Source organism: Apium graveolens, chromosome 10, assembly GCF_009905375.1.
Source record: "Apium graveolens cultivar Ventura chromosome 10, ASM990537v1, whole genome shotgun sequence".
Lineage (NCBI taxonomy): Eukaryota > Viridiplantae > Streptophyta > Magnoliopsida > Apiales > Apiaceae > Apium > Apium graveolens.
This window is the reverse complement of record NC_133656.1, coordinates 51,162,244-51,173,328: the sequence shown is the minus strand read 5'-3', so window position 1 is coordinate 51,173,328 and position 11,085 is coordinate 51,162,244. Positions and strand designations below refer to the sequence as shown.

The window sequence follows — 11,085 nt, the reverse complement described above, 5'->3', positions numbered from 1 at the left end:
TGCTGATATGGTGGCTGAATAGCATTCTGATTATTTCCCCAGCTGAAATTTGGATGATTTCTGTTGTTAGGATGATAGGTCGCTGGCACAGGCTGCTGTTGTCGCTGATAATTATTCATATACTGAACAGATTCGTTGACAAGAGAACACTGATCCGTAGCATGAGAACCTGCATAAAGCTCACAAACCATAGCTATTTGATTAACTCCATACGTAGCCAAAGAATCAACCTTCATTGATAGCGCTTGGAGCTGGGCTGCAATAGCGGTGGCTGCATCAACTTCCAGAATACCTGCTACCTTGCCTGATGTCATCCTCTGAGTTGGGTTTTGATGCTCATTTGCAGCCATCGTCTCGATAAGATTGTACGCCTCAGTATAGCTTTTAGCCCATAAGGCGCCTCCAGCTGCTGCATCGAGCATGGGTCGAGATTGGGCCCCCAAACCATTATAAAAACCAGTGATTACCATCCAATCCGGCATTCCATGATGTGGACATTTTCTCAACATTTCCTTGCAGCGTTCCCAAGCTTCGCACATAGATTCTGTAGGTTGCTGCGCAAACTGAGTAAGAGCACTCCTCATAGCAGCAGTCTTTGCCATTGGATAAAACTTCACCATAAACTTTTCCGCAAGATCTTGCCACGTAGTGATGGACCCGGCTGGTTCAGAATGTAACCAGTGTTTAGCCTTATCCCTCAGTGAGAATGGGAAAAGCCTCAACTTGATAGCCTCATCAGTCACGCCATTATACTTAAAAGTGCTGCAGATCTCGACAAAATTCCTTATGTGCATGTTGGGGTCTTCAGTTGCCGCTCCTCCAAAAGAAACAGAATTCTGCACCATCTGAATAGTGCCCGGCTTGATCTCAAAGGTGTTAGCTTGAATAGCCGGATGAAGGATGCTTGACTGAATGTCATCAATTTTAGGCCGAGAAAAATCCATAAGAGCTGGATCAGCTTGAACAATACGATCTCCCATGTTTACTGGTTCTTTCTGCTCAGTTCCTGAATCCGAATCCTCAAAATCTAACTTCTCCGGAGTATCAAGAACTTCGTCTTTCTCTTCAATTGTATCTAAGGTCCTCTTGCGAGCACGAGAACGAGTTTGCATAAACGCTTGCTAAAGTACCTGAAACACAATCGAAAAGAGTAATTAACTACTACGTCCTAATCACTGAGTCCTAATCACCAATGATGGTAAGTACATAAACTAAACAAATACGCCGAGTCCCCGGCAGCGGCACCAAAAACTTGTTAGGGCGAAATCACGCACTAATATTCACGCAAGTATACGCGTTCGCAAGTAATATAGAATACTTTCTAGTTCATTCCCTCAGAGACTCAGACTAAGTTATTGTCTAATTAAACTCACTCACCAATGTATGATTACTTCTCAATGTTAAGATAATAACACTTAAAATTGTTGATTAAATATTAACTATAATTAACTACTTAATTAACCACTTAACTAACACTTCAATTTATCAATAATAAAATACTCATGAGATCACAACTTCATTATTACTTCCTTCTATAGCCATTGTTATTACCTTTAGCATGTGACAGTGATGATATTAATCGAATAACACGAAACTGATAAAAGCCAACTTTCATTGTACTAATACCATTCTACCAAACATCCACAATTAAGATAGAAGTTGAATAGTCATCAATTATGTTGAGTTCCTATATGTCTACAGAAATTGACAACACAACGATTTAAGCACAAGTTATTCCTTTTGATTACATAGGGCAAATAAAACTGTTAGAATTACCCACTAATCATGCACAACGTACATGAACCTATGCTAACATGGCAAGTTCTAAATCTCAAGATCCACCGTCGCTTCACAAGAGATTAACACCCTATCTTATATGTTCGTGACGCACATAAGACGAATACGCACAACCAATACTAGATATCATGCAATCATCACACACTAAAGTATTAAACAATTAACTAAAGAATTCCATAATAAATCCGTTGCAACCCCATGATCACGATTAGCCCATAATAGACCTTATCGCCATCATGGGTTCATATGAAATCATGATAAACAACACAAGAAAATAATAATTAAACTAATTATATTAAAACAGAGTACGTCACAAGAGTAAATAAGTCAAAGCAAGAAAACTAGCATCCAACGTTACAACGAAACAAGAATCACAAGAATATATGCTTCCTCCTTCGTTGCGGTGTGCTAAATCGGTCTTCTTCCTTATCCCCTTCGCTTCTTGCGCAAAACACAATCTAAAACATAATCTCCTTAATACTTTTTGTGAAAACGTCTCAAATCTACTTATATAATAGTCCCATAAAACTCAGATTACATAGAAGTTGGAAGCCAAACAGAAGTAGAAGTCTAAAATAATTCAGCTTTTTCCCCAACCCTGCGCGGCCGCTCAGCATTTCTGCGCGGGCGCGCAAGGCTCCTGCGCGGCCGCTCAGCATTGCTGCGCGGGCGCGCAGGACCCTACTGGAAAAATTCCAGGTTTGCTCCGTTTCTTCGCCGTAATCTGCCCGTTCTTTTCCTCTCTCAATGATGAACACATGCCAAGGCTTATTCTTGATGATTCCTCCTCCGAAATGCAACTAATACCCTGAAATGCATAAACACTAGAAAAACGCATCAAATACACAAAATACTTGATTTCAAGACACCAATTTAAGCCATTTTAAGACGTTCTAAGTGGTATAAAATGCCACTTATCACGTAACCCCATAGGAATACTGGAAGATTTGCATAGCTCATCATGGACCGAACTATGTCTAACAAAGTTCGATTTCTCCTTTCAGATACCAATCTGGAGGCGTCCACTGGAGGACTATACCATTTACTTTGAGATAATCCAGAAACGCTCCATTCAAGTATTCACCACCTCGATCTAATCGAAGAATTATAATACTATGTTTGGTTTGTTTCTCCACTTCATACTTATACTCTTTGAACTTTTCAAAGGCTTCAGACTTGTGTTTCATCAAACACATATCCGAATCTAGATCTATTATCCATGAAAGTAATGAAGTATGAAAATCCACCCATGGCTTGCGTAGACATTGGTCCACATACATCTGTGTGTACCATTCCTAGCAAATTTGCAGCCCTCTCTCTATGTCTACTAAATGGAGACTGCAGTGCCACAATGAAGTGAGATTTTCATCATCCCTTTTCTTTTATTAGTTTGTTCAATCTGAAGTAAATTATATCACATTTATACAGACCATTATTTAAAGTACCACGTCCATAAAGAATATTATCTCTAAGAATAGAACATTCATTATTCTCAATAATAAATGAAAATCCAGCCAAGTCTAACATGAGAATAGAAATAATATTCCTCACAATCGAGGGAACAAAATAACAATTATTTAAAAAACAATAGTCTTGCCCGTAGGCATATGTAAATGAAATGATTCTACATCTTCAGCAGCAACTCTTGCTCCATTTCCCATCAGTAGAATCACCTCCTCTTCCTCAAGAGTCCTACTTCTCCTTAGTCCCTGTAACAAATTACAGATATGAGAACCACAGGCGGTATCTAATACCCAAGTAGAAATTTGATTTAATGACATATTCACTTATATCATGAACATACCTGAATCAGAAGCGGTAGTCTCACTACCCTTCTCCTTCTTTTTCTTTAATTCTGCAAGGTAAACCTTGCAGTTCCTCTTCCAGTGCCCCACCTTGTTACAGTGAAAGCAAACAACTTTGCTCTTGGGGTCTTCATCTTTTGATGGAACCGGCGTTTTCTCACCTACTTTCTTCTTCTTGGAAGGGTTCCTCTTCCTTTTCTTAGGATTGGAACCTTCACCAATTAGAAGAACAGAACTCTTCTTAGGGGGAAATTCGATTCCGCAGTCTTCAACATGTTGTGGAGTTCAGGAAGGCTGACATCCAACTTATTCATGTGAAAGTTCACAACAAACTGCGAGAACGAACTCGGAAGCGATTGCAAGACCAAGTCTTGGCTCAGCTCCTCATCCATGGCAAAATCAAGTTGTCCAAGATGTTCAATCAAATTGATCATCTTAAGTACATGGTCATTCACAGATGATCCCTCAGACATCCTACAACCGAACAACTCCTTCGATATCTCATATCGAGCTGTCCTCCCTGCCACATCATACAACTCTTGTAGATGCATGAGGATAGTGTGGGCATCCATATGCTCATGTTGCTTCTGTAGCTCAATGTTCATGGAAGCTAGCATGATGCATTGAGCAACATTTGCATCATCTACCCACTTACGATACACAACATGTTCATCATTATGTGCATCACGAGCAGGTTCAGTAGGCTTAGGTGAGTCAATCACGTATTCCAGCTTCTCAATCCTGAGAACAATTCTCAAGTTTCGAAGCCAGTCAGCATAATTAGGACCAGTCAACTTGTGAGAATCTAGTATGCTCCTGAGTGATAGTGCAGAAGACATAATGTATATTGTAAATCTGTAAATGATAAACACTTAACAACACTTAGAAAATATTCGATTTCATTTCAAAACACTATATGAATCGGGTCTTTATTCATAAGTGGCTCCCACTAGTTTATCTAATTTATTCAACCCCCTACGTGAAAAATTAAGCATTCATAATGCTAGTGGGAATAGGGATCCTACATTCCATTACACAACCCCGGCTGTAGCACGAACCGCCATGTAATGTTCAATAGGCAGACAACTCTTGTCAATTACATCTTATGTTATTCCCTAATCAAACTTTAGCCTCTTGAATAATTGAGTCACGGCTGTGGCACGACAAACTCAATATTCTAAGTCAAGTCTAACCCAACATTCCGTACATTTGAATTAGTCTCCAAAGTCCCACGGCTGTGGCACGTACCGACCTTTAGATTCTTATTCAATGTACACATCTCTATGTAATAGACAAGTATTTCTTATTTCGAAATCAAAGCCCTCGGCTGTAGCACGAACCGACAATGATTCAGAAATAAGAACTACTTTTCTATCATGTTGGAAGGCTATGACCGACACAAGCCCGTTGTATCATTAGCCAATTACTACTTGATATTTTTTAATTTTAAAGGGATTATATTACGTTACAATCATAATCATATTATAAAGAGATTCTTCCTTTTAAATTAAATATTTCAAATCAATAATCAATAATCAGATGATTCCCAGATCGGGTGGAGCATTGTCAAGAGGCGTCACTTAATAACCCTTTCTTACAGATAGAAATATGTTGTTGACAGAATCATCATTTCTCTCATATCGAAAATTCATATTCGATTACGTGTTTCATAAACACAAGAATCTCATGATTGTATTCATAATATTATTATTAAGGTTATGAAACAATTTCACTATACTAGGTTGTCTAACAAACGCCTTATGTTCATTTAAGTTCACCTAAATCTATCATCGCATGATAAACTAAGAATATATCACATATATCAACATGAATAAACATCAAGGTAGGCATGTTACATCATCTAGCATATTGGTCTAAGCATTATACATCTCTATGTATCACATGAAGCATTTAAAAGCAGTTAAAACAGTTAAAAACAGCTTTAAAACACTTTCGGAAATATAAACAGTTCAAAACTTTTATATAAACTAAAATTTGATCACTCCATTACATCCGTCTCGGAAAAATGAATCCAACGATATATTGCACGCCCAAAACGGAGTTACGAAACTTCCAAAAAATCAAATTTAATGTGGACAGACGGGCTGTAACGCATTACAGGAACGCGTTACAAGCCCTGTAACGCATTCCAGTGATGCGTTACAACCCTTTTAAGCCATTAAAAGGTGTAACGCATTCCGTGAATGCGCCACAGGGTGTAACGCATTCCCGGAATGCGCGACACCCCCGCGCGCGCGCGTGCGCCACACGCGCCTGCAGCAGCCGCCTGACAGCTTTTCTCGAACGCCGTGCCTGTCTTTTCTTTCTCCGTGCATCACAGATTATGCAACAGACAACATATGTACATATATATATATATACATACTTACAATTCATATATATATATATCTTTATTTAATTACGAATTTAATTAAAATAACTTCAAAAATTCATAATAAATAATCCATACATCATAAAATTATGAGAAAAATACCCAGACGATCTACAACACTTGTAGAACCCAAATCAACATTCAAAATTATTCTGAGAAATGATTTCTCATCAGACAAAATTAATCCATAATATAACTTGTAAAAATCATAATTAATTCATACAAGCACATAAAATTTTGAAATTTTTACCACAGATCTATATGCATACAACCTATGCTCTGATACCAGTGTTGGATTTTAATCGCAGCGGAGGCATGGTAAAATACTTTTACACATATAAAATCCAAATAAAAGCATATAAATCATGACTAAAATATATGAATCGATTATTAACCTTTAATAGCGATCCAAAAGCAACGATCAGAGATCCTTAGCAGATGCTGCTCAAACGTGAAGCACTCCACCGGTATCCACCAAGAAAATGACGTTAAGGAGGAGGAGGAGGTGGAGAGAATTAGTTTTTTCTAAAAATTTTGGGTTCGGGTTAGAATAAAAATAGGGTTTATAATAATATATTTATAGGCAAAATTTTCAGCTGAAATTTTCCCATAAAATATTATTATTAATAACCCATTTATTATTCTCATTAATAATTAAAACACCTTTTAATTATTAATCCTTTTTCTAAACACTTTAGAAATAATTCTCTCTCTTGATTTAATTTCCAAAAATTAAATTCTTAATTAATAATATTAAGAACTTTTCTTAATTAATTTATAATCAATTAAATCTCATTTAATCAATTATTAAATTTTCCAATTAATTATTTATTTTATAAATAAATAATTATCAGCCATTATTAATTAATTCCTCCACCATTAAATCATTCTCTTTTTATGGTGTGACCCTGTAGGTTCAATATTAAGCCGGTAGTGGAAATAAATAATAATAAAACTATTTTATCATTATTTATATAAATTCTCTAATTTATTAAATATGATTAATTAATTAATCATATTTATTCTACATCGTGAGGGATACTTCTCAGCATATCGCGACTATCCGGATAATACGAATTCACTGCTTAGAATACCAAGAACCTATTCAGTGAATAGTTATCGTACAATAAACTCCTTCTACCCTACAATGTCCTGATTAAATACAAGGCATGGATCTCGTGTCAAGCCTATCTAATTTAATCACTTGCTTACCATTTACTATGCTTAGTTCTATGCAAATTAGAAACTCCTTTCTAATTTCATTCACTCTGGCCAGAGATTCTTGAACTAGCATAAGTGGATCAGCCTTGAACATTCTCTTCCTTCACTGGAAGGGGTAGATCCTTTATTGATCATACACTATCTTCGTGTACAAATTTCTATACCCAGTAGAGCCCTAATAATTGTCCCTGGAGACTAAGAACTAAACCAAAGCATAGTTCAGTGTACACAAGATGACTATGATGACCTCAAGTCTAAGGATACTTGTACAACTATCACTATGTGAACAACTGCTGACACGTGAGTGAACTCCATCAGTTGTTCAGCTGTGCGAGTCATGTTTAGTGAACTTATTCTATAATAAGCACCTACATACTAGCTATAGTGTCACCACATAAATGTCTATGAGAACAGACATCCTTCATAATGAAGCAAGCATAGTATGTACCGATCTTTGCGGATTATTAATTACCAATTAGTAATCTTATGACCAGGAACTATTTAAGTTTAGAGTTATCATCTTTTAGGTCTCATTATTATGATCTCATCATAATCCATAAAAAGCTTTACTCTAAACTATGGTATATCTTATTTAAACACTTAAATAGATAGAGCCCGTAATAAAAACAAAACAAGTCTTTTATTAATATCAATGAAATCAAAACAGATTACATAAAAAGTTATTCCTAAATCCTAATACATAATTGGACTTAGGACATATTCCTTTCACATACGACATTTATGGTTTCTCGATCACACCGTCAGCTATGATCAAAGAATTCATAAAGTTAGGGGACGTGGTGAAATGGCCAACAAAGAGTAACAAACCAAAAGCGAATCCATATTCAAAATTATGGTGCGATTACCATGGTGATTATGGGCACAAGGCTCATGATTGTGTAGCTCTAAAAAAGGAGTTACAGTTCTTAGTCAAAAAAGGGTATATAACTGAATTCATGACATCCAAGAAGGCAGTCCATGTAAGGAGGAACAAATCTCCCAACGGGAAGACATAACACCAGTAAGGCCACCACCACCACATCACAAGGTAATCAACTTCATTACAGGTGGCTCTAAAGTGTGTAATTCTACATACTCATAAGCAAAATGAGTGGCAAGAGAAACTGACATTTGAGTAAATCAAATGGAGGATACCAATATCAGATTACCAGCACTGATGTTCGATGAGTCAGACAAAAGGAATGTTCGTGAACCAAAACAGGATGACCTTGTCATCTCACTCCCCGTAAGGAATTGTCTGATCAAAAAGATATTGGTCAATAATGGGAGTGCAGCTAATATCATGATGTTAAGCACACTAAAATACATGAGATTGGCTGAAAGCGACATGATCAAGAAATCTACGACATTAGTCGAGTTCAGTGGGGAAACCAAATGTACGATGGGAGAAATTACACTACCTACTTATGCACAGGATGTCAACTTATTGGAGAAATTTTGCATAATAGATGTTGATTCTACATACAACATAATTATGAGTAGACCATAAATTCACAACTTAAAAGCTGTGCCATCAACATACTATCAAGTCCTTAAATTCCAGATGCCATGGGGACCACAAGAAATACGGGGAGATCAGGATATGGCCCGAGAATGCTATAAGACTTTTCTTAAGCCAACTGTACAACTCCATGGAAATGAAGTGCCAGTGGCTACTATGACAGGACCCGAAAAGCTAGTTGAAGTTGACCTGAAGGCTGAAGATAAGAAGATATTGGTAGGAGAAGACCTGTCACCAATAATCGAAGCAAATCTGGTTAATTTTTTAACAACGAGATTGGACGCATTTGTATGGGAGCATGTCGACATAACAGGTATAGATCCTAACGTGACTACACACAAGTTGAATGTCAACCCTAACTACACACTTGTTCAGCAGAAAAGGAGAAAATTTGCAGCAGAAAGAAATAAGATCATCAATGATGAAGTTGAGCGACTCATTAAGGCTGGAATGATCAAAAAAGTGGATTATCTAGAGTGGTTGGAGAATGTTGTCATAGTCTAGAAGAAGAACGGGAAATGGAGAGTCTGTATTGACACACTGATCTGAACAAAGCTTGTCCAAAAGATCCTTACCCATTGCCTCACATTGACACCATGGTGGATTCAACGGCAGGACACGAGCTACTTACATTTTTTAACGCCTCAAGCGGTTTCAACCAGTTTCAAATGGAGCCTTTAGATTGTGAGAAGATGACATTCATCACGGAAAGGGGGATATATTGTTATTTGGCTATGCCTTTTGGATTACATAACGTAGGAGCAACATTCCAAAGGCTCATTAACAGAATATTTAAAGAACAAATAGGCAAGACCATGGAAGTTTACATAGACGACATGGTAGTCAAGTCTATAAATGCAGAAAATCATGTTCGTGGTCTACAAGAAGTGTTCGATATATTAAGGTCCCACAACATGAAGCTGAATCCATCTAAGTGTAACTTTGCCGTGTCATCGGGCAAATTTCTTGGACAGATGGTGACAAGGAGAGGAATTGAAGCAAGTCCAGAACAAATTAAGGCGATCTTCGAATGTCAAAGACATACAGAAACTAACAGGATGAGTTGTAGCCTTGAACAGGTTCATTTCACGATCCTTAGACATGTGCAAGCTTTTTTACGACATGTTGAGAAAGAACAAGGGATTCTTGTGGTCTGAAAAACATGAGACTGCTTTGAATGACTTGAAGAGTTATTTAACTACACCACCACTTCTGTCCAAACCCATTCAAGGAGATGATCTATACGTGTATTTATCTGTGACTGATCACGCAGTAAGTGGTGTCCTCGTTAAATAAAATGAAGGTGTCCATTCGCCCTTGTATTATGTCAGTAAGAGCTTAGTAGACGCAGAAACAAGGTACACATCTCTTGAAAAATTAGTACTTGCATTAGCCATGACTTCCATTAAGTTGAGACATTATTTGAGTCGCATAAGATACATGTCATAATGAACTTCCCTTTGAGGAACGTCTTGAGTAACCTGATCTGACGTGAAGAATGGAAAAATGGGCAATACGACTAAGCACTTACGACATCACGTACGACATGAGGACTGCAATAAAGTCACAGGCTTTGGCTGATTTTGTGGCTGATTTTAGCCCAAACCAGATGACGGATGTTGAGCAGGAGTTTCATCAAGTTCTTTCAAGAGTAGACGTGAAGCCTTGGACATTGTATACAGATGGAGCATCTAATGTTAATGGAACAGGATTGGGGCTTGTCCTCAAATCTCCACAGGGGGATATGATAGCCCAATCAATATGATGTGACTTTAAAGCCATGAATAATGAAGCTGAGTATGAGGCATTGATCATGGGACTCACAATTGCTAAAGACATGAAGGTTAAAAATATTGACGTCAACTGCGATTCGCTACTTATTGTGAATCATGTCAAGGGGTCTTATGAAACCAAGGATCCCAATATGGTCATGTATTTGGACATTACCAAGAGACTAACAGGGTACTTTGACACTTTCAACATAAAATAAATTCCAAGAGAAAACAATGTACAAGCTTATGCGTTGGCCGGTTTGGGAGCAGTCTCTAAAGGTCTTGACTTAAACAACATTCCAACTATTCACATCATGAAGCATGCTATGGAGAGATTGACTTACGATGAAGAATTTTTGTTCCTTGATCAACATGGCAATGACGTTGAGAATGATGTAGACGGCTAAATTCGAGCATACAAAAACTATTTACAGTTTGGTGCCAAACCGGACAACAACAATAAAGCAAGGGTCCTTAAAATGAAAGCGTCAAGATTCACATTCAAAGATGATGAATTGTTCAAGAAATCTTCTACTAGGCTACTTCAAAGGTGTTTGAAGAAACATGAAGCTGACA

At 37.4% G+C, this 11,085-nt stretch overlaps 1 protein-coding gene and 1 non-coding gene across 2 annotated transcripts; both read left to right on the top strand.

Annotated features, from left to right (window-relative positions):
* Window positions 1-480: 480 nt before the first annotated feature.
* On the top strand, window positions 481-587 carry LOC141694017 (small nucleolar RNA R71). Its single transcript, XR_012563350.1, has one exon. It is a non-coding gene; the product is annotated as a small nucleolar RNA R71 (small nucleolar RNA).
* A 7,772-nt stretch (window positions 588-8,359) lies between these two features.
* LOC141690577 (uncharacterized) lies at window positions 8,360-8,725 on the top strand. Its single transcript, XM_074495365.1, has one exon. It carries the CDS (start codon window positions 8,360-8,362, stop codon window positions 8,723-8,725), a length of 366 nt encoding a protein of 121 aa, XP_074351466.1.
* The last annotated feature ends 2,360 nt before the right edge of the window (window positions 8,726-11,085 follow it).